Here is a 25,169-nt window from a genome sequence, read left to right as displayed (position 1 = left end):
GAATAAAGATGCAGACCTACTAGAGAATGGAGTTGAGGATACGGGGAGGGGGAAGGGTAAGCTGGGATAAAGTGAGAGAGTGGCATGGACATATATACACTACCAAATGTAAAATAGTTAGCTAGTGGGAAGCAGCCGCATAGCACAGGGAGATCAGCTGGGTGCTTTGTGACCACCTAGAGGGGCGGAATAGGGAGGGTGAGAGGGAAGGAGATGCAAGAGGGAAGAGATATGGGGACATATGTATATGTGTAACTGATTCACTTTGTTAAAAAGCCAAAACTAACACACCATTGTAAAGCAATTATACTCCAATAAAGATGTTAAAAAAAACAAGAACAAAAAAACAGACTTGGTGTGAAGATAGTGGTTGTGACAGATAATAATATCAACAGCACTATGAACTCATGGTGTGCTGTGTTTTATGTGGATTCCATAATCCTCACACTAGCCCCATGACACAGGAACAATCAGGTGCATCTACAGATAAAGAAAGGTCAGAGAGGTTAGGAACCTGTCTGAGATCAGGCAGTGAGCAGAATTTTGCTTCCTACTGTGAAATGAGACACTAATAATATCTAATAATAATTGTTAAAATATTTAAATAAGATCATATCTCTAAGGTTTTAAGGGCCATATAAATGTTACCTAGTATTATTTTGTCAATAATTCTTCTCTAAAGTTTGACTTAACCAAAAAAAAATCCAAAACAATACAAAAAAATACCCAGGATTTTAATGATGGGTGCTTTTTTTTTCTACAGAAAATAGGTATTTTCATTCCTTAAATTCATTTATTATCCAAAGTAAAACTCTTTGGGCTTAATTCCATGATCTTTTATGAGAACCCTTAATTTAAAAAATGAGTATGATGAGGAGCTCAGAAATCTTTTAATTTTCTGTCAATTATACATGCATATAATGCATAAGAGCAAATATTGCAGGACCAAAATAATACTTTATCAGCATTTTTCTAAAGAATGTCAAGAATGATAAATTTGAATATTTGTGGTAAACACAGCGAAATGTCAGAAACATTACTTCTGCAAGGCATTGTCTCATTGTCAGCTCTTTGTAATCAGTTTAATTTTTATTGAGAAAAAGCAACAATCACAAATCAGCCTTCTTGTGTCTTTTGAATTCTTACGGCTGCAAATGAGGCTTCCCGCCGCTTCAATTTCATTTTGTAAAGGCACCATGTTGAATCATTCATTCTTAAGAATGTACTGCATTCTCATCTCCTTCTGGTAGGAAAAAATATAAATCAAATTGGAACCTTGGGCTGTGAAGTAATTTTTTTTTTCTTAAAATGCCATCTGCCAGGTTCCACCTCAGAACATCCAGAAATCATTAAAGGTGAGGAAAAGAGGGAAGGGGGAGGGTAGTGACGCATCTCAGTGTCAGGGCGTCTTGTCTTAGCAGTCTGTGTTCTCACAGCTTTGCAGGCCTTTACCACCCCCCGCCCCCCACCTTGGATTAATGACACAGCCTCCTAACTCATCTCCCTGTCATCAGTCTACCCACCCATCAATCTGGGCAGTTAGAGCAGTCACTCTATAGTGCCCATCTGACCATGCTTCTTCCCTGCTCCTAATCTCTCAAAAGGCTTCCCATCCTTGGGAAAATGTCAGCAGTTCCTGTGAGACCAGCAAATCCATTCTCTCCAAACACCCCATGTACCTCTACAGCCTCATCTCTCCACACTACCCATCTGATAAACCATACTACTACCTTGTTGAATTATTGAAGTCACCTTAACCTTAATCTTATTGTTTTGGTAACCTCTAACTGAGGCAAAGTTAGGGACTCAGTTTGTGTTTTACCTCTTCGAAGTCCTCCATAACCTTCTCTCTGACCACCAGTCACCATAACTCATTTACCTCAGCCAGGAGACTGAATAGGGTGCCCTACAAACGGGTTTCAAAAGTTTTTGATAATTATCACAAGTTAGAGTTGTCTTTTGCCTTGTTTTCATCTTCTGATAGATTTTGCTTAAAGAACAAAGACCATGTTATATTTGCCAGCATAAGTGTAGTCCCAATATTACAAATATGGCGGGCAGGGAAAGAAAAGTCATATATAAAGGTATCTGACATGAAAGAAAGAAGGGAAAGAAGAAAGGAAAGATGTAAGAAAGGAGGAGACAATAAAGGACTGTGGTGTGGAGTGAAGTATGGTGGACTGAATGACCAATTTTTAAGCTATTTGAGCATACGTTTCTGCCTCTGTAAAATAAGAGCTAAAGAATCCCTAGGGTTTATTTGAATTTGAAAATTCTGATTCTCTGACTCAGTGTCAGCAGTCCCAGGGTGATTTTAGCAGCAGGAAAAGGCAGGACTTCTGGTGAAGCTGGACATTCCTGTCTTAGTCTGGGAGCTCAGGAACTGCCTTGACACACAGCCTCCATTTAAATCTTCCCAGGTACAAAAATCTTTGTGAAAATCTGCAAGCAAACACTGGTGTTCTGAATGCCCCACATTTGTCACCATTGTCAGACGCAACCCAACCCCTTCCAGGCCTTTTTGAAACACCAAACAGTCTAAGCAACTGAGATCACACCTGAAAAGATTGGAACCCCCTTGAAGCTTGACACTACATCATCTTTATGCATTCAACAAACATTTATTAAGAATCGATTTGGTAACTAGTACTAGACTAGGCACTAATGGTATAATTAAGGATAAGACCTAATTCCTTCCCTCCTAAAGCTTTAGTTTAGGATTAAAGATAGACACTAAACAAGTGTATCTATCTTGATGATTTTTATAACATCACAGAAAACCCAACTCGAACTGGATAAGCAAAATAAATATATTGGCTATGTAACTGAAGACCTGTCAGAGGTCCAGTTCAGGTATAGATTGATCCAGGTACTCACGTGATGATTATAAAGAAGACACATGCCTGAACACACACACACACACACACACACACACACAAACACACACACTCCTTTTTCTCTTTCTTCACTATAAGATGGCTACTTTAGCTCTAGCCACTATATCTTTCCTGATTTATGTACACAAGACAGAGAAAGCTACTTGCCCAATAATATTTTATGGCCCAGAATTCAGTTTCATTTGGCTACACTCTCCTGATTCGAGCCAGAGAGAGGAGAGGGGTAGGGTTCAATGATTGTCTTAATCTAGGTCATGCAATCCTGGACCTCGGTTAAGACAATCATTGAATCCCTGGAGCCCTGGGATAAAGTCAGCTTCACCTAAAACTCATGGGCTCTCAAAAACTGAACTGAAACTCTCCTGAACCAAGAAAATTCTGGGCAACAAAACCCAATAATATGTGCTGCTAAAATGTAAATGCTGGTAAGTAACAGGAAAGAAGCAAATTAGTGTGAAAAAGAAAACTGGAGAAAATGCCTAACTTAGAGAGCTTAGCCTGGGAAAATCTCCCTGAAGAAGTAAAATTTCAATAAGATGGGATATTTTGAAGGACAAGAAGGAATCAGCCATATACAAATTCCTGGGAATAATAGTCCAGGTAAAAGAAATAACACAAATGTCCTGAGTCTGAGAGGTTGGCCACTTCTGGACACCATGAGACCAGGATGGCTGTACTGTGATGAGACAGGCAGGAAAGGGCCAAGCAGGAGGTGAGGTGCAAGGGCTCAAGCAAGGAGGGTCTTGTGCCACATAGGGAAGTTTAATTGTATTCTGAATATTATAGGGAGCCACCCATGGATTTATTTCTCTTAACTTCCTAGTATTGCTGAGCTAATTATTCAGCATATCATTATAGTTTACTTATTCAATAAATAAATGTATTGAAGATGCCCAGAAGTAAACATGGTTCTAGCCTTCAAGGAGTCTTTACAGTCTAAAGAATGGGAGAGACACAAGGCAACAACACGGAGAAATAAAAAGAGAAGCAGTCATATCTGAGCATCTTGCAGGTACCAGAAACTGTGCTAGGTATGACATCAAGATTTCCACAAATTCTTACAACCAATAAGCAAGATAAACATCATGTTTCAGAAAGAGGACATCCAAGTATCCAAAAGCCAAGGAACTACCCTAAAGTCTTACCCAGAGGTTAAGTGGTAGAGATAGGGTTTGAATTTACCCCTGCCTGACTCTTAATAATAGGAGGCCATCTCATATTGTTATGAGATTAATTAAGCAGTCATTTACATATAGCTTCTGCTAGTTCTCACAAAAATTCCACAGTGGATAATACCTTTTCTTTAGTGATAAAATCAATATGAGCTCAAATAAATAAATATATTCCCAAGGTCACAGAGCAAGCAAATGGCACAGCAAGATATCAAAAGCAGGGTCCAAAACAAGGGTTCTCTCTGTCCCTCCATGCTGCTTCTAAGGTCCCTGAATAAAAAGTGCTTTGCTGATTCAGAAAAAATGAGGGTGCAGGTACAGCTGAAGAACTAAGGGCAGCTCCTTGTTTGAAAAGCGACTTGCTAGTGAGACACTGAGGGGAACTCAAGCAGTTTCTGCCACCCTTCTCACTCCAGTGGGTCCTGAAGGACAGAAAGTAAACATACACAGAGCAGCTGTCCTGCATGGTCCCATGTTCACCGGGACTCTTGCCCCTTTGCAGCCTCCTCTCCTTCCCTGCTGGCTGTCAGGGAATATTTAGCTCCCAGTGAAGGGAGAAAAGTAAGAACCTGATGATTCTGGCTTCTCTAACTAAACGCTGAACCAGTATCACAGTTTATGACTCTATTGCTCCAGTTGCTGGCATCCCCCATGCTCACGCCCCATGGGTACCAAAGGGGGAGGAAATTAGTGTAACAACTCAGGGTGGCCTGTATCACCTCCTGTGATTAGTCCTTTGTGGACGCTCCTTTTAGTCTTGCTTTTCCATAGGGCGTGCCCATTCACTTGTGCTGAGCATCACTGGGCTGAGTGCCCACAGTGAACAAAACAATAGTCCCTTCCTAGCTTCACAGGGCTCATAGCCGTGGACGGAGAAAATACCAAGAACTTATTTACAAAATAGAAACAGACTCATAGACTTTGAAAACAAACTTATGGTTACCAAAGGGGAAAGGTGGGGGGAGGGATAAATCAGGAGTTTGGGATCAACATATACACACTACTATATAAAAAATAGATAATCAACAAAGACCTACTATGTAGCGCGGGGAACTCTACTCAGTACTCTGTAATGGTCTATATGGGAAAAGAATCTGAAAAATAATGGATATTTGTCTATGTGTAACTGAATCACTTTGCTGTACAGCTGAAACTAACACAACATTGTAAATCAACTATAGTCCAATATAAAATAAAAGTTAAATTTAAAACAGAATTACAATTCAGGGTGATTTTTAATTTATTTTTGTATTTTTAGCAGGGCAAGTTGCATTATGTCCATCATTAGCCCTTAGAAGAGTCTCAAGATTATGACCACTCTCTCCTGCCTAGACACTAAGGGGTCCAAACCCAGCCTTAACCCCTGTGCTTTCATCCTCACTTAAACCGCAGGGAACACATGTCTTCTTTTGGGTTCACTGAGAGTGCAAATTAAATGAAAACCTTTTCAATAAAGATTTATTACCTTGAAGTCAGAAAGTACCTGTTACAAGGACAAATATCAATAAACTGCGCTCTTCAAAAAAAGCATTTACAATACAGAAAAGACATATCTGGTGCCTGGCACACGGTCACATTCCCCTTGGCAGCCCCTCTAGTGCTCACAGGAGAACATCTAACTTCTCAGTTTGGCTACCAGCCTTTCTGTCCTTGGATCCCGGTCTGTATTTCCAGCGTCTCTCTCCACCACTTCACCCATACAGCTGCTTCTCTGGGCTCCTCAGCAATTCCCACACCTCCTTCCCAGACTGCCTTAGCCTATCTTTCTCAAAACTGGGTTGTTTTATGATCAAGTTCAAATAGCACCCACTATGCAAACTGTGCTCTGAATTTCCACAGGCAACATTCATAGGTCTTGCTTTTGTGATCCTGAACCGGCTCTTTAGCTGCTAATATGACACTTATCATATTATAACCCAGTGGATGTATATGTGTTCTTCATCGTCTGTGAATCCTCCATACACCTAACATACAGCACAGTGCTTTCCATCACAGATGGCAGGTGCACAACTCAATGATTATATTCATAACAATGAGGTAAGATTTTATGATCTATTAGATTATGGATCCAATAGAAGGTCACATGGCACAACAGCAGCTTGACCAAGGGTATTATGCACAAAGGGAAAAATAAGGAAAGGCAAGTGGCCTGGCACACTTGTGTAAGCAGACACAGTTGTTTGGGAAATTCACAAAGGAAGCTTCCCAGGTCTTCTTTGTCATCTATACCGTGGTTGGAGGTCAATTTCTCAGAAATAAGCAGACAATAACAAAAAATACAGACCAGCATAAAAACTGAACCATATGGTTTTGGTACTAAAAACATTTTTATCACAAGTGTAGTATATGTTTATCATAAGAAATTTAGAAAATGGAGAAAAGTAAAGAGAAAAAATAGCATTAATCCTTCCACAGAGAGATAACCACTATTAATAATTTAGTGTGTACTCTCCATGTTTTTGTTGGTATGTAGTATCTAAAATATATACTCTATCTCTATCTTTCCTTCTTCCCCCTCTTCTTTCTCTGTCTTCCTTACCTTCCTCTTACCTTTCCTCCCTTCCGTCCCTTTTTCTCTCTTTGTATATATTAATATAGGTAGTTTTCCAAAGTATAAGATGCTAAACAGTGTATAAAGTGCCCCCCTTTAGTGTAAGAACCAGAGAGAATAAGAACGTACATTTGCTTTTGCTTATATATTCATAAAGGATCTAGAAGGACACTTAAACTAGTAAAAGTGGTTTCCAGTTGGAAAGAACTGGGGAAAACTAGGTGGATGAGGACAAAATTGGAAGGAAGAAGTCTTCCCTTTTATGGAGTATCATCTCATACATCATTCTTTGCTTTTCCATCAGGTGAATGCATTTTTAATAAGAATACTAGTTGTGGCAAGTCACACACTCCCTTCTGCAATGTGCCCTTGCTACTCCCCATCTAGAGGGGAGCCTGTTTCCTCTGTCCTCTATGCCTTCTTGAATTCAGAAAAACCCTGTTTATCCAACAGAATGTCTTGGAAGTGATGCTGTGTCAGTTCTGGTTGCCATCAATTGACCTAGAAGCTTCCACTTCTTGCTTCCAGGGAGCTGGTGCCCATGTAAAAGTGAAACTACCTGTCAACCACCATGCTTTGAGAAGCCCAAGCCTGGTAAAGAGGCCAAGAAGCATCAGGACCCTAGACATATGAGTAAAGAAGCCACTGGGTATCCAGCTGGGCCACACCTTCAGCTTCAATCTCACTACATATGCAAGGCAGATACCGAGAGAGAGTTGCCCAGGCGACCCACAGAAAGCTGTGAGTCACAATAAATGGATTTTATTTTAAGAAAGTACCTTTTGGGATGAGTTGGCATGTAGCAATGGATATTCTGAGCAGAAATAGTACAATTTCAGTCAACAAGTATTCACCATGTGCCCTTTCTGCTGTGCAGGCACTGAGAATTTAGATTTTAGGACTGGGCTGCCTGCACTCAAATCCTGACTCCGACTCTCTTATCTGTATGACTCTGGACAAATTTCTTCACCTTTCTGTGTCTTCATTTTCTGTAAAATGGTGACAATTAAACATACATTTAAAGGATGTTCTGAAAATTTAGTCACATTTAGAATAACACCTGATACATAGTAAGTGTTCATTAAATATGAGCTTGCTTTATTATGTGCAAAGAATTGTGAAAAATTTGTCAATTTATTTCTTAATATTAATTTATCCCTCAAGTAAATAATAGGCATTATTCCTGAAAATACTGTGATAGATTTTACTTGCCACTTTGGTTTTTTTTTTTTTTTGGTAAATTTGAATCTCTATGTCCATCAGTGGAATTGGACTGGAATTTTATTTTCTGGACTGTCTTTCACAATTTCACAAGGCTATGTTTGCCTCATAAAACACCCTGATTTGAGATAATTTATATAAGTCATAACTTATAGATTTCTTAAGAGTTGGAAAGTCACTATAAAAATGCCTGGGGATTTTTGACTTTGAATTTATTACTCTGAAAACATGCAATGCATTTGCAATTTATTCTAATGATGTTGGGAAGAAATAGAAGGTGTTTAAATAGGTAGTATCATGCTTGAATCATTTGAAAGGTATTTCACCAGTAGCACCATGGAAGAGAAATTCAATGGAAACATGAAACCTTTTGCCAGTGTAGGTATGGTCCTATATTTTTTGCCTGGCTGAATTACAGATTCTTGTTTCTTTATCCTTTTCACTGTGAGTACCACAAGGCCATATCTAAGGATTCTAGTTATGAGCCTTATAACATTAATTTGATGGCTGAGACTTTCTGATTTGAACATTAATTATTCAGCCTTATTTTAGTATTTCTTTCATTTCTCATCTTATTCTACTTATCACTGATTTTCTCTTTTGTCATATTTTTATTATTTTTCTTGAGTAATGAAAATATATTTGAATCAACTTCTCAAATACTGATGTGTTTACTTTTCCTGCAGAAACCAATTCTATCCACTGTCTCCATCACTTTTTTCCTCAAGAAATTATGTCTCTCAACTTTCTAAAAGGTTCTGGTTTTAAATCATCTCATTTCATGATCATCATTGTTTCTGTATTGATTTGATATCCCCTCAAATCTTATTGAGAATATGAATGAGCATATCCTAAAGAGATCTCAAAGTTCTTGCTTTTTCCATCCAATTTCTTCCCTCCCACACACAATTTTTTGAGTTATATTTTCCCCTCTTTTTTCATAGCCTTAAATTCCAGAAGATAAATGTATTTAATATCAGGAGTTGACACTGCTTCTACCAAAGATGGTGCATATCTGTCTATATAACATTCTGATTTTGACATTTGAAGTTAGGGATAATAAGGGAAAACTCACTGCCTGGGAGTTTGAAGCCATGAATTTGTGACCTACACTTGCTGGTCATTTCCCTTCTTTGAGCTCCAGGTTTCTTTCTGGCTCAACCAGATTAGGGCAAATGCCCTAATGCCCCCCTACTCCTTCCTTTCAGACTGATGGGATGGATCAGATTGATTTGATTTTTTTTTCATTTATAGACTTGATATATCATTGGGAGTATATACAAGGAGATACAAATAAGTGTTACTGCAGTAGGGAAGTATACTTTTCCGTAGCAATTTTCTTTTCCATGAGAAATTTAGGAGCTCTTTGTCAGTGGGCATTGCCTCACTTTCTCTAACTGACACAAGTACCAACAAACCTTTAGTACCAGCATTGACAGCATCCTCCCCATTCATTGAGTACTACATCCCTGATGCCTTTGGTCCCTGGCATCCAAGAAGGTGAATGCAGTGCGGACCAATAAAGTAGCCACTAGCCACCATGGTGTGGCTATTTAAATTTAAATTAATTAAAATTCAATACAATAAAAAATCCAGTTCTTCAGTCACACCAGTCACATTTCAAATGCTAAGCATCACATGTGTCTAGTGGCTGCAATAGCCAAGATGTGAAACAACCCTGAAAATGCCCTTCAGCAGATGAATGGGTAAAGGAACTTTGATATATACCTATAATGGAATATTACTCAGCCTTAAAAAAGAATGGAATCCTACCATTTGCAGCAACATGAATGAATCTGGAAGATATTATTCTAAGTGAAATAAGCCTGTGACAAAAAGACAAATTCTGCATGAGTCCACTTATATGAGTTACCTAAACTAGCCAAACTTATAGAAGCAGAGTATAGAATGAGGGTTTCCAGATGCCAAGAAGATAGGAAAATTGGGAGCTATTGCTCAATAGGTATAAAGTTTTACTTATGCAAGATAAATAAGTTCTAGAGATCTGATGCATAATATAGAGTCTATAATAAACAATATGATATCATGTACTTAAAAATTTCTTAAAAGGGTAGATCTTATCTTGTGTTCTTATTGCAAAGAAAAAAAGAGAGAGAAAAAAAAAAGTGACACAGGAAATTTTTGGAGGTGATGGACATGTTTAATACCTTGATTGTGGTGATGGTATCACAACTATATGTATATATCCAAACTCATCCAATAGTATGCATTAAGTGTACGTTTTTTGATATATCAATTATACTTCAATAAAGCTGGGTTTTTTTAATGGAAAGTGTCTATTAGAATATTCCTATCATCTCAGAAAGTTCTTTTGGACAGTGCTAAGCTAGAGGATTAAGTTTTAAACTCTTACCACTAACTTGACCTCAGCCCAGCCAGTACCACACCTCCTGCTCTTACATCCTAAGAGTTTAGTGGAATTATAATGGGCACACCTCCTACCTACTCTCCAGGTGGGCTTCTATATACTTCCCAGGTAATCTTGTAGAAACTCCTGAAAGCTTGTGCTAAGTGGATGGTCCTTTTACCTTACTTCCTCATCTCATAAAAATCTCAACGTATTTTAATGGGAACTAAGGTTGAAGAGGCCAGTTACTTTAAAATCTGCCCTCAAAGTGATACTTCATCCTACAAATTAGTCTGCAAGGGAGAAAGAGGGGACATCAGGACAGCCAGTCAAATCCTCTGGTTGAGCTAAATGAGAAACCTAAAGTTCAAAGAAGTGATGTGACCAAGGCAGGGTGAGTGTCAATCATGAAGGCAGACCTCCAAACTCCCAGTCACTGTGCCTTCCCTATGCCATGTAAGGCTGAAGAGATAGGCTGGGACCACAAGATAAGAAGCTCAACTGTCCCGTCTGTAATTTAAATGATGTCATCAATCCATCATAATAATGATAATATTAATAAAATATGTCACTTTTTTTTTTTTGCAAAGCACTTTCACATCTATTATACCATCTAACCCTTAATACAATCTAGTAAGGTAATAGAAGCAGACAAGACTCCCCCAACTTCACAGATGAATAAGCGAGTCTCAGAGAGAGTGTGCAAATTGTTCAAGATCATGTAACAATTAAAGGGTCATAGAGTCAAAGCCAACATCTTGTCTTTATAAAGAAGTATGACAAAGAAAGACTGGGATAACAGAGGAAAGGGGATAACAGAAAAGGATAAGAAAAGGATTGAAAGGAATCTAGGAATTAAGAACTAGAGGAATTAAAAATGCTAAACAAAGGAATTCTTCATGTAAAAACTCAGTAACGAAAATATCAAGAGGCAGATGAATGGCAGGATGGGTAAAGACATCCTAAAAAGTGGAAAGGAGGAAGAATCACCTCACTGAATTAGGTAAAATCTTCATTTTTTTTGTTGACCTCCATACGCACATTGGAGACAGATCTAGATCTAATACACATCTGGCAATGAGTCTAATCTAAAAGCTATCTCGGAGATTCTCCTTCCTAGGTTTTCATTTAGTTTTCTTGAGGGTGTTTAGGGAAGAGAAAGAGTGAGGACATTTCCGTAAACCAGTGGTTCTCAACTGGGAGAGACTTGCCTCCAGAGAAAATATCTGGAGACATTTTTGATGGTCATGATTTGGGAGAAGGTACTACTGGCATCTAATGGGCAGAGGACAGGGATGTTACTAAACTCCTTACAATGCACAGGGCAACCCTCTACAACAGTGAATTATCCAGTCCAAATGTTATTAGTGCCAAGTCTGAGAAACTCTGTCCTAAACTGACAAAACCAGAATCATGTCTGGAGGACCCCATTGGAGCTCTAATTCTGGCTGAGCCCTGACTGTCTGAGGCAGGGTCTCCAGAGAAAGGGACAGGGGAGGACACTAAGGACAAGATCCTTTCCTCAGCAACCTGGCTGTAGCACCCCTTGAGAACGCATGCCCCTAACAGGATCAACTGATTCCCAGTATCAGAGAGAGTGTGACCCTCCAATCCAGTGCTGAGATGGGGAGCTCCTGGGACTTGGAATGAGAGGTAATTTTAATAAATATAGAATGTCCCATGAGAGAGCAGAGATGACTGCATGGGTCTAAAGCTCCTATAGTGAAAGCAGTAGGTTTTCAGAGGAGCCCTGGATTGGGAGTCAACATGGCCATCTCCTGGCTGTGCCCCTAATAACCGAGGTGGTGTGAAGTGGATTAAAGGGTACCAGTTTTGGGAGTAGAGAGGCTGGAAATCAATTCCTCTCTCCTCTTGCTATTTTTGGGGCCTTAAACAACTCTCCTACCCACTGTCATTTTTTTTCCCTGTGTAGTTGGAAATAATAAAGTCATGACAATTTTCAGGGGAACATGAACTATACTAAGTCAAATAAAGTTCATGATACTAATTCATGGTTTATCCCCATGACTTTTTCACCCTCCCCTTTCACTGAGCCAAAGGTTCTTTAATGTTAAAGTCAAATCATTGAGCTTATTCCTTTCCAAAATCCTCTCTAGCCTGAAAATTCTCAAATGTTATGAGACCCTCCTGGAACTGTTGGGCTTCTGGACTGCTGATTTTTGGCATTGTCATTCAGAGGATCAGAGCTCTCTGCCTCCTACATGAAAGATTTTTCTATCAGCCTTGAAATTTTGCCCTACTCCAATTTGCAGGCTCTGATACCAGCTACTACAACTAACTCAGGTGTCATCTATCCCTGACAGCTGTTTACATCACTTCTAGCCTATCTCGGGCCTGGTGGGAGCACACACCACATCTTCTCTCTGTTACAACCACATTGCACACTGCCACCTGAGTACCTGGCGTATTTCAAATAGGAAGACCTTGTGTTACAGGAAAGAAGTGGATGATTTATTATAGGAGAGTAATTTTAGTAGAATGAAGTTTTCACTTTGAAATTTAACACATGTAATTATTTTTATTATCGAGACTGCACATAAGGAAAAAGAGGAAATTGAAACTGTCCATAATTATACCATCTAGAGGTCACTAATATAATATTTATGTATAATTCATTTCAAATGATAGGTCATGCTGTACAGTTCTATAATCTGCATTCTCCCTTAGCAATATATCATGAATATTTTCTATGTCAATTCATATAGCCCTGCTCTCACCTTTTAAATGGTTTCAGGGTGTGCTTTTCTGGAATGTGCAATAATTAATTTATCTAATTTATATCTCTGGCATTCGAGTTCTAATTTTTAGCTATCATAAACTGCATGAAAAAATACCCTATACCTATATATTTGTCTAATCTTCTACTTAGGATAAGTTCCCATTAAAATGGAAACTCCATGTGAAGAAGAGAGCCTTAAAAATCTTGTTCATCTTTTTATCTTTAGTGTCTATAGTATCTGCCATATAACACAATCTCAATATATATTTGTTGATTAAATAAGAATTTTTGAAGTGGAATTTTTGAGTCAGAGGATATGCATATTTTGTATTGTAACATACATTGTCAAATTGTATATAGAAGAATTATACAAATATAACTCCATCAACAATATCTGGAGATACCTGTTTTTCTTTGCTCTTGCCAGTATTGGAAATCATCAATATTTCAACCTTTGCTAAAATTATAGGCAAATGATTATCGCACTTTACCCACATCTTAGATTTCTTGTGATATGAAATGTATTTGCTTATGGTATTTGCCCTGTATATATTTCATTTATCTTTTCATGTTTTTTGCCCACTTTTGTACTGAGGTTTTTATCTTTTTCAAATGTATTTGTAAGTACTCTTTATATATTTAGGATATATTAACACTCAGTTTGTCATTCATGTTAAAGATATTTTACTTAGTGCTATCTTTTACCTTTATCATATTATTTTTATACATAAACACACATTGTTTGAACTAAAATATTTTCATCTATTTCTTTGTTCTTGGGGAGTGGGCTGCATAAACTTAAATGCCTTCAGAACCAGGCCAGTAACAGAAATGTGTAAAAGGACTATATGTAAGACCACCTAATATTTTGTTACTGAGACAAAGGAGAAATGGCTTGCCTTTGGGTCTTCCATTTCAATTCTTTTATCTCCTTCCTTCCTCCATCTCTCCCTCTCTCCCTCTCTTTCTTTTCTTCTATGTTGAAATTCTTCTGGCCAAGCTGAATGCATCTGTGGGCAGAATTTGAGTCAGGCAACATTAGCTTGTGATATCTGCTTTCATGATTCCTTGGATTTCTGCCCTGCTATGAAGAATCTTACCCCGTCCAGGACTGGGGAGATTAGATATAGATATAGATATTTATATATATCCACATCCTCATGATGTAGATTTTGATTTTTTTTCTCTTTTTAGATTCATACTTTAAATCCATCTGAAATTCTATTTAAAGGATGGCATGATAGATGGATTTGACTTTGGTTTCTAAATGAGTAGTCATCTGCCTCATTACCATTTTCTGAATTGTCCCTCTTTCCCCAGGGATTTCAAAGGCCTGCTGTTACTCTATACCAATTTCTCATACACACAAAAATCAGTTTCTGTGTATTCTGTTATTTCCCGTCAATTTCTCTATCTCTAACTTTGTCCATGCCACCACCTCTCTATTCTATTTGCTATATCTCTACAGTACATCTTCATTAGAGCAATTCCTTAAGTCACCCTACACAGCTGGTATTGCTCATGGGAAAGCAATCATCTGTTGGTTTAGCTGGGAGCCGGCTGGACTAAGATGGCCTCAGCTAGGCTTGTTCACATACTGGTCATGGAGTCCAACAGAAAGATCAAAAATAAGATTTCTTTAGGCTTGGGCTTGGAATTAGCAAGACATCACTATTGCCACATTCTAGTGGTCAAAGCAAGTAAAAACAATCTAGCCAAAATTCAAAAGGAAGAGAAAGTTTTCCTGGCTTGGCTGGAGGAGATGTAAAGTTGAACTGCAGGTAGAAGAACACAATTTCAGACATTTTGGCATTCAACTATTATACTAAGTAATGAAGAAATGACTCATTTCATATACACACATACACACACACACACACACACACACACACACACACACACACACACATTTTATGCAGGCTTGAACAGCTGAGATTATCTCTAAAATGCCCCATGCTGCTGTTTTCCAATACAGTTTAGTGCCATCCGTGCTGGAAGTCCATTTATTGCTTTTATACATTGTTTTTTCAGTCTGATATGCTCCCTATATGTTTTCTCAAAGAGCAATATTTGAGGACTTCCACTTCTGGGAAGATGGAGTGAGTAGATGTAATTTTTCTTATTTCTTCTGCTAAGTACAATCAAAAATAAAATACTTGTGTGTAAATCTAGCAAAATATGTGCTGGACTTGTATGCTGAAAACTAAAAAATGCTGATAAAAAAAATCAATGAAGTTTTATATAAATGGAGATGCATATTGTGCTCATGGATTAAAAGACAACATAGTGAAGATGTCAGTTCTCCTCAAAATGATGCACAGGTTTAACATAATTCTTATAAAGACAACAGCAAGGTTTTTTATAGATACAGACAAGATTAGTTTTACATTTATGTGGAATGGCAAAAGAGCTAGAATAGCTACAACAATTCTGAAGAAAAAATAAAATAGGATTAATCACTCTACTCGATTTCAAGACATTATATAACTACAGTAATCAAGATCGTGTGGTATTTATGGAGAGACTGACATTTAGATCAATACAACAGAACAAAAACCTAGAAATAGCATCTCACAAGTACAGCCAAATGACTTTTAATACTCATTTTGTGTGACAGACTATTAATATCCTAAATATATTAAAAGTAATCACAAATGCAAGATGCAAAAGCAATTCAATGGAGGAAGGATAGACTTTTTAACAGAAGGAACAATTGTACATTCATAAGCAAAATAAATAAATAAATACTTTTGAACTATAACTCATACCTTTTATAAAGCCAACTCAAAATGGACCACAGATTTAAAAGTAAAACATAAAACAATAAAAAATTTAGAAGATATTATATGGGAAAATCTGTGACCTAGTGTTTGGTGAAAAGTTCTCAGACATGACACCAAAAGCAGAATCTACTTTAAAACATTTATAAAGTGAACTTCATCAAAATTAGAAATGTTTGCTCAGTAAAAATTCTGTTAAGAGAATAAAAAGTCAAGCTACAGACTGGAAAAAAATATTTGCAAACCACATATCTGACAATGGACTTATATATAGAATATGTAAATAACTCTCAAAGCTCAAATGAAGAAAACAAACTATCCAATTAGAAAATGGGCAGAAGACATATCTTTATCAGAGAAGAGACACAAGAAAAATAATCACATAAAGATGTTCAGCACCACTAGTCATTTGGGAAATGTAAATTAAGATCATAATGAGATATCACTACACACCTACTAGAATAACTGAAATAAAAAATATAGTGACACTACTAAGTGCTGGTGAGCAGGCAGAGAAAGTAGACCTTTTATACATTTCTGGTGCTAATGTAAAATAATACAGTCACTCTTGAAAACAGCTTACAATTTCTAAAAATACTAAATGTACATCATTCCTATGATCCAGCAATTGCACACCTGACATTTATCCTAGAGAAATGAAAACTCATATCTAAACAAAGACCCTGTAAATGATTGTTCATAGAATCTTTATTTATAATAGCCCCAAACTGGAAACAACCAAAATTTATTTCAATAGGTGAATGGTTAAGCCTGGTATATCTATACCATGTGCTATGGACTGAATATTTGTATCCCCTCCAGATTCATATGTTGAAACCCTAATCGCCAATGTGATGGTATTTGAAGATTCAGCCTTTGGGAGGTAATTAGGTCACAAAGGTAGATCCCTTATGATGGGATTATTTCCCTTTTAAGAAGAACGAGAGACTTGCTTCTTTTCCCTGCCCTATGAAGATTCAGCAAGGAGGCATCCATCTGCAAACCAGGAAGAGAACTCTCACCAGACACCGTATAGGCCAACACCTTGATTTTGGACCTCTTAGCTTACATAACTGTGAGAAATAAATTTCTGTTATTTAAGCCACCCAGTCTATGCTATTATATTATAGCAGCCTGAGCAGACTAAGACACCATGAGTATTACTCAGTACTATAAAGGAAAGAACTGTTGATACATGGAACAACATAAATGACATAAAACTATATGCACATGTAGCACTAATATCAGATTATTAGTTTTGATATTATGCTATGATTATATATGGTGTTACCATGGGAAATCTGGGTCTTTTCTGTATTACCTTTGTGAATCAGTAATTATTTCAAAGTAAAGGGATTATATATGTATTTTAATCTTGACTCATTAGCCCTGGGAATGGCTGGCTGTCCGATCCTACAGCTCTCATCTTCTTCCTGAAACTTACTATGTCTGTCTTGGCTCTGTGGAGATCAGCACTGTTCTCCTCCAGTAACCATATTCTCTTCCCGCTGTGATAGGATGATGGGATAGATTTTAAAATCACTTTGGAGAGTTGAGTCTCCTTATGTTTGGACTCTAAACCAACAACAAATGTATCATCTTCTCAATGTATGTACCTTCTTATGTCATACAATTTATGCGCCCACTTGGAAGTAATGTACAGTTTATAACTGTTTAACTATATCGGGTCTAATTTTGTGTATATTATACTGCAGCTTGATGCCAAAACTCATGTTGTTTCCTCTTGCAGTTTTACATGTGCTACAGTCTGAGTGTTTGTGTCCTGCAAAATGTATATATTGAGTACCTAATACCCAATGTGATAGTATTAGGAGGTAGGGATTTTGGAGGTGATTAGGTCATGCATGCAATTTGTTCCTTTATAAAATAGATCCCAACGAGCTCTCCCACCCCTTCTGCTATGTGAGGACACAGTGAGAAGATGGTCATCTATGAACCAGGAAGCAGGCTTTCACTAGACACTAAATCTGCCAGTGCCTTGATCTTGGACTTCCCAGCCTCCAAAACTGTGAGAAACAAATGTGTTGTTTATAAGCCAGCCAGTTTATGATTTTTTGTTACAGCATCCAGAATAGAAGAAGACATCATGCTATGGTTCTCCTATAAAAATATAAAAATAGATAAAGGAAGCATCACAGTTTGTAGAAAAGGACACTGAATTAAAAATGAAAACCTTAAGTTCAAAACCTTTAACATTATTTAACTATATTATTGAAAGCAAGAGATCAACATATTCAGAATTTTAGAAAGATCACTCGAAGTATTTGGGGAAGATTCTGGAGGGGAAGAGACTGAAGACAGAGAAGGAGCTATGGAAAGAGTTCAGAAAAGATAACAATAGAGTACCCTTTATCTTTGCTAATGTTGAACTTCCTGTCTAGAATTTTCTACTCCATCTCAATTCAATTTAATATATGTTGAACAATGTGTCAAACACTGTTGGTTGCCTACCCAACAAGAATATCTGATTTTGTTTCACCCTGTCCCAATGTGACTCAGAGGCAAATCCTGATTTATTTTTACCCAAACACAGCAGTATTTTCCCATAAACAATGATTGGTTTGAGGGAGGTCTATGATCCAATTTTAGTCAATGAATTATAGAGTACAGGTTTTCTGGAGGGTCTTCCATGAAAGTTCCATAATTCAGACATAAAGAGTAGGAATAAATAGTCCTTATTTTTCCACTGAAAGTGACCATGCAGGCTTCCGGTCAAGGACAAAGTCAAAGTAATGAAGATGGTAAAATTGAAAGATGGAAAGAACCTGGGTATGTGATGAAATTGCTGAGACATTGAATAACCATCCTTGGAGACACACTGTCCATAAACATGAGCTAATATATGCGCCCTACTGTTTAAGTCAGTTAAATTGAGTCTTCTGATAGTTGCAGCCAAAAACACCATTACTGATATAAACAATTACCACAAACCAGACACAGTGCTATATATTAGAAACCAATGTAAAGTTGTCATAAGCCTTGCCCCCAGGAGCGTGTCATCTTTTGGAGAAGTTTATTGTCCAGGTGCTTAGTGTCAAAATTAATCCTCTACTTCCAAGCTGTGGGTAAATTTCTCTACCTCTTATAAGGCTTACTCACATTGATTTCATTTATTCATGGATTTTTCAATACCACTTTTAAAGCACTTATTCTAGTCTGTCTTGTTTTGCCAGTAAATAAACATTTCCCTCTGGTGGAGGACAAGGGTGAAGCTATCTGGGGGTTGTGTATTGCTTTGATTTGATTTGATTTGATTTTGAGGTGGGGAATTCAAATTATACAATCATGTATAGCCTATACATAATCACAGCCCTGACTGTAACTCAGATGATTGAATCTTCTGGTCCTGACCACAGGTCTACAAATACCACAAATAAATATTTAATAGAGGAAGGGCTAACTACTCAGTAGACAATTGATGTTTCAGCTCTTGTTTCATTCCCTTTGAGGTCAGTGCCACAAGGTCATCTTCAAACTATCCTCTTTGTCCCTCTGCACATTTATATGGCACTAGCTCTCTGTTGAGTGGAAATGAGCATTGTGTATTATCAAAAATACACATTTTATTCTGTTGAGTTCTTAAAGAAAGGGTACACGATCACTGATTCACTTCTGTTTTATGCCCAGGCTTACTCCATCTCACACAAATTGGCAAGTCTGAGTTTAAGGAAAATCTATAGGAGTGTAGTAGTTTTACTGAGTATAATCATTCCGTCTGCTGACATGGAAATCCCTGGAGTCTGGTTCTCATAATGAAATTTAAAGCCTAAAGCTATCAAATTAAAATGGAGAACTTTTTTGCTCTTCAGGTACAGGAGCAATTGTTGCATCTTAAATTGAGAGATCACCTAAATAAAATAAAACACTGAGCAAAAAATGCTATGCAAACGTATAAAAAACGGTTGTTTGGACTAAGAATATATCATTTTAGGAAAAGGTTATAGTGAAGATTTTTGCATCATAGAGTAAGCTTGCTCATTGTAAAGAGGAGGTTTTAGATTTGGACAATCTGGTTTGTTGTCCTAACGTGACCAGCACCACCAGAAAATCATTGCATTCTCTGTGGTGTTGGTCATCATACAGAGCACTAACCTTGTGAGTCACTTAATTATTTTGCTCCCACAATGACTCCAGCCTTTGAGTTTAAGAATACATGCTTTTGTTTTTGCAAAAAAATTTTCAAAGTTTCAAAGGTACACCTTCCAATCAGCAACTGTTCTTTGAGTTGCTCTACAAAGTGTGTTAAACTGTCTGTAGTCTTCAATCTTACAGCGTCTCTGTGACATCTCCTGCAGCTGAACCAGAACTCAGAGGCCACAAGGGATCAATGATCAAGGTCTCTGTATATGGAAGTACCAGGATTTCCTCTGCACGAAGCCCTGGGCCCAGGTCCTCCAAGATAATTGTATTTTCCCATCTTCCTTCAGCATCTACTCTGGGAAAGAAAATTGATTGGATGACAGTGAAAACCAGAGAGAGTAGAGAAGCAATCAGCCCCTAGCTTTTCTTCTTCCAGTTTAACTCTGGTCCTATCTTTTGAACTTGATATATGATCTGGGTCTGCTCAGCTTCCACCCTGGTACTCTTTAAAGATGGTGGCCAGATTTGCCATTTGATGCTCTCAATTCTGGTTGCCTTAGGTTTGAGAGACTATCTTTACTCCTGCTTGGGGACAAAAACACGTGGCCTGGTTCCCCCGAGGACAATATTTAAATGGAAAAATAATTGATAAGAAACAAACAAGAAAGATGGTAAGAAATTGTCGAGAATGGAGTTGAAGAGACTCCATGCTGATATCATTGGAGGTCACCTTTGAGGGAGTATATTGGTCAGAATAGTTATGTGAACAGGCTTTAGTAGACACTTAGTGGACAAAGGTCAAAAGAATCAATGACTTATTTTGCAATATTTGTCTGAATCTCACTTCTTCTTTGATTCTCTAGCCTGTCTTCTTCAAGAGTTCTCTCATTGCCATTCCCTTGTCATAAGCCACATTATATACTTAAGTAACTTTAGAGATACTTTTGGATCATGGCCAGGGGTCCGCATTCTACTCTTTGGAGTAAAGGGTTATATGGTCAGGTTGTATAGTTTTCCTATCTATACACAACCTATATGCAGCTTGTGGAGTTTAACCCTATATATACAGGGCTAGGGTTTGGTTCTTGGGAGCCAGACTGGATTACAAATCCTACCTAAGGCAGCCAGGAATAAAATGAGTTAACCAAACAAAGGAATAAAATTTGTCAACTGAACACAGGATCAGTTGGAGGCAAACTCTTTAGACTGTGTCACAAAAATCAATGACAGTTGTGTAGTCCAAGGAAGAACATCTTTTTGGTTATCTACAGCTACAGAACCACCCACACCAAACTTAGTGGCTTAAAACAACAACAATCACTTATTTTATTCATGAATCAGCAATTTGTGTGGGGCTTAGGTAGTATAATGGGAGCTGAAAGATCCACTTCAAAGATAGCACATGCACATGACTAGCAAAGTTAGTGCTTGTGTTATAGGTTCAATTGTCCTCCTCCCCAACTTCATATGTTGAAATCCTAACCCTCAGTACCTCAGATGGTGATCTTATTTGGAAATAGCATCTTTATAGAGGTAATCAAGTTAAAACAAGGTCATAAGGGCAGACTCTAATCCAATAAGAGTAGTATCCTTATAAGGGGAAATTTTGACAGAGGGAAGTCTATGAAGACACAGGGAGAAAATGTACATCTACAAAGCAAGAAAAGAGGCCTGAAACAGATGTTTCCCCTATAGACCTAAGAATGAATCAACCCTGATTTCTTGTTGGTCTCAAGGTCAGACCAACACCTTGGTCTCAGACTTTTGGCCTCCAGAACTGTCAGACAGACAATATATTTCTGTCGTTTAAGCCACCTGGGAGCCCTAGGATACTAACATAGCTAGTTATTAATTTCTCTGCAAATGGGCTTCTCCCTGGGGACATGAGCTTCCTCATAGCATGGTGACTGTTTTCCAAGAATGAGCATTCCAAGATCAAGGAAGTGGAAAATGCCAGTTTTTTCCAGCTTGCACCCAGAAACTGGCATGGTGTCATTTCCTCTGTATTCTACTGGTCAAAAATCAAGAGGCCTGATTCAAAGGCAGGGAACATACTCCTTCCTTCTTGTTGCAACAAGCATCAAATAATTTGATGTGAAAACTGTCTCAAGCATTGAGACTGGCAAACAAAGTCAAGAATGCAGCATCTCGAACATGCCTTGTAAAAGATAACAGCTAACACTTACTAAATATTTACCAGGTCCTAGGCACCATACTAAATGCTTATGTGCTTTTTCTTTCTACTCTCCTCATAATCCTGTAATATAGATGTTGCTGTTATTATTCCCAGTTTGGAAACAGAAAGATCAAGGAACTTACCCAGAGCCACACAGCCAATGATACTCAGAATTGCCATTTGAAATCAAAATATCTGACTTCTGAGCTTACACTTTTAGCCACTGAGATACTGCTGCATGGATCTTCCAGGATGACTAGACTAGGAGTTTCTATATTGGAGGTAACTCTGACTGAGACCTTCAAACATGCAACTTCATGTTTCCAAGCCTCTCTTCCAGAACATATTACCCATATCCTCTGGTTTAAAAAGAAAATGCAGTGAGGTGGATGGACCTAGAGACTGTCATACAGAGTGAAGCAAGTCAGAAAGAGAAAAACAAATACCATATGTTAACACATATATATGGAATCTAAAACAAAAAAGTGGTTCTGAAGAACCTAGGGGTAGGACAGGCATAAAGACACAGACATAACGAATGGACTTGAAGACACGGGGATAGGGAAGGGTAAGCTGGGACGAACTGAGAGAGTGTCATGGACATATATACACTACCAAAGGTAAAATAGGTAGCTAGTGGGAAGCAACCACATAGCACAGGGAGATCAGCTCGGTGCTTTGGTGCTTTGTGTCCACCTAGAGGGGTGGGATAGGGAGGATGGGAGGGAGATGCAAGAGGGAGGGGGTATAGGGGTATATGTATACATATAGCTGATTCACTTTGTTATAGAGCAGAAACTAACACACCATTGTAAAGCAATTATACTCCAATAAAGATGTTAAAAAAAAAAAAAAGAAAATGCAATTCAATTCTCCTCATTTCATTTTTACATAAAGAATAAGAATGAAATCTAGCAAGTTCTATAAAATATTCATAGGTTTAAAGAGGACAGATATAGGCCAGATGAAAAATTTGTTACTTTAAGAATAAACTCAAGTGCATCAAGTTTATAGGCACTGGTAGGAGAATAAATCAATTTAACTCTATATCCCATCATTCTTTACAGGTTTGTAACAAGGTGTACTTTGTTAGATTTTAATCTGCCTACATTTGAGACAGCAAAGCTCTCCACAATCATCTTTTAATGGCATCGCAATTTATAGACAGTAACTAATTTCAAACTTCATAGCACTTGGCTTTTATGATTATTTCAAATCATTTAAATGCAAATGAATTTCCAGAGAGAGAAAACATCAAATGCCCTTGAGTGGCAACATGTAATCGAACCGTGCACGGCAGCCACCATAGGAATCTGAAGCGGTTGGATAGGGTTGGATGGTAAGGCTGTATAAAAGTGTTTGCCTAAATCCAATTTACTTTTCATTCCACATTGTATTCTATTTACCCATTTTGTCATTTTAATATGACTTACTTAATCCTCCTCTGAAATTCCATCCACTCCTCACTGAAAACCTAACTTTGAGCTAGATAAAGGAGGAATGGCAATGCAACATTCCAAAACAATAATTGATAACTCTTAGGTACCTCCTGCTCCTCTAAACCTTTTTGCAGTTGATGATGTTACTGCATGAGGCAGCCGCAAACATCTAAGCATGCATCAAACTATTGCTCTTTTTTCAAACTGAGCATGTGTTTGCCTGCTTGATCAAGTAATATTTTCTGCACAGAATTGTTAAACAACAATGTACACATAGCGTTGGGACACAGAAGGATGGCCCTTATATGAATTCCTCCTACTTTGCTAGTTCATAAAAGCAGTGGAACTATCACTATCACAGCAGAGTCCACTTAGAGAAAAGCTGTGGATGGTAATGTGCCCTTCATGGAGGAGGAAAGATGATACTTCATTACCTCACTCTACCTAGTGTATATGAAACTCTGGATTGGGAGTTGGGGGTATAAGCATAAGTAATGTATTATCCCTGGTCTCTATGAGTTCACAATATAATAAAAGAAAAAAGATGTCATTAAATAGCTGTATCTCAAGAGCTATACAGGTCTGCAGGGCCTTGGCCATCTCTGAGTCTTAAAGAACATGTAGGCAAAGAAGAGGGTGCATTATGTGGAAGATATTAAAGAGAACAGCTTGAGTAGGTCTCTATTTTTACTCCCAGTTTTGGGGACTTTCCCTTCACAATGCTCATCATATCTAATTTTTAATCGTTTTTAACTACTGGTCCCCCTTCTAGAGTGGAAGTGCCATAGAGACAAGGACTTTGTCTGCTCAATTCTGTATCTTGCAGCTTAGCACAGGGTCCTGCACGTAGTAAGAACTCCATCAATATTTGTTGAATGCAAGCACCAAAGTCAATGTTTCTTTCTAAAAATTTTATCACCATCCTCACAATCGATTTTCACACCAATCACGTGATCTCCTGCTTCTCCCTTTCCTGCCTGTGCTCATTCCCCCTCCTCCACGTTTGCCTCTTCTGGTCTTTTTGTTTGGACCACAGGCCTCACTCTTCCTGTGTGGTCCTTCAGTGACTATTTCAATGATTTGTTTTGATCATAAGACTGGCCTGATAATGCCACCTCTAATGATCTTTACTCCTCTGAATTTATACAACATGCGTTATCATTTTCATGTCTTTCAGCATAAAATTAGTGTGTTGTGTTTGGCTTCATGAAGTGTTTGTTTTTGTGTTGTGTGTGTGTGTGTGTGTGTGTGTTCAACACGAAAATCCTCATGAAACTCCTCAAAAGTAAAGACTATTAAGTCTTTTATGGTTTGTTCTCCATTGTGTAGAATATAGTGCCAACCTCTATAAAGAGAACATCCAGCCTGATAAGCCTTTATGGCCACCTCAACACTAGACATTGCTCTCCATTTTCTAGAAAAGCTGAATGACCATCAGAGCATGAAGTGTCTTGCCCAGCATCAAATAGCAGGTGGGGAGGGCAGGATCCAGTATTCCTTCTCCTCAGTTCTAATTGTCACCATTCTTAGATACACGATAATGGAACATGTGAAATATGAGAATTTGAACCACTTAAAATCCATAGCTCTTCAACATCAGTTACTTCCCTGATCTGGGCCTCCATCGGCTCACCTTCAAAATGAAAAGTCTGGATTAGGGGACTTTCTAAATCCTCTCACAACCCAGAAGCTCCAGTTTCCATTTTCTGAATCAATTGTTTCTG

The 25,169-nt window shown here is 37.9% G+C and overlaps 1 protein-coding gene across 4 annotated transcripts in view; it reads right to left on the bottom strand.

The window, feature by feature from the left end:
* LOC309660907 (uncharacterized protein) overlaps positions 1-25,169 on the bottom strand; it is a 404,218-nt gene that overhangs the window by 137,664 nt on the left and 241,385 nt on the right. Inside the window, exon 5 of one of the 4 annotated variants that reach the window (XR_014263698.1) lies at positions 332-25,169. The exons of 2 other annotated variants lie outside the window; for them this stretch is intronic. Coding sequence is in view for 1 of the 2 variants with exons in the window: in XM_082462032.1 (XP_082318158.1) it covers positions 1,234-1,243 (10 nt within the window). In the remaining variant the exon portion in view is untranslated. Of the gene's footprint in view, positions 1-331 lie in introns of those variants that run through there. One more of the 4 variants, XM_082462032.1, reaches the window with a different exon arrangement.

Source organism: Balaenoptera physalus (assembly GCF_965194825.1).
Source record: "Balaenoptera physalus genome assembly, chromosome: 5".
In the NCBI taxonomy this organism is placed as follows: Eukaryota; Metazoa; Chordata; class Mammalia; order Artiodactyla; family Balaenopteridae; genus Balaenoptera; species Balaenoptera physalus.
This window is presented reverse-complemented; position numbering and strand designations above follow the sequence as displayed.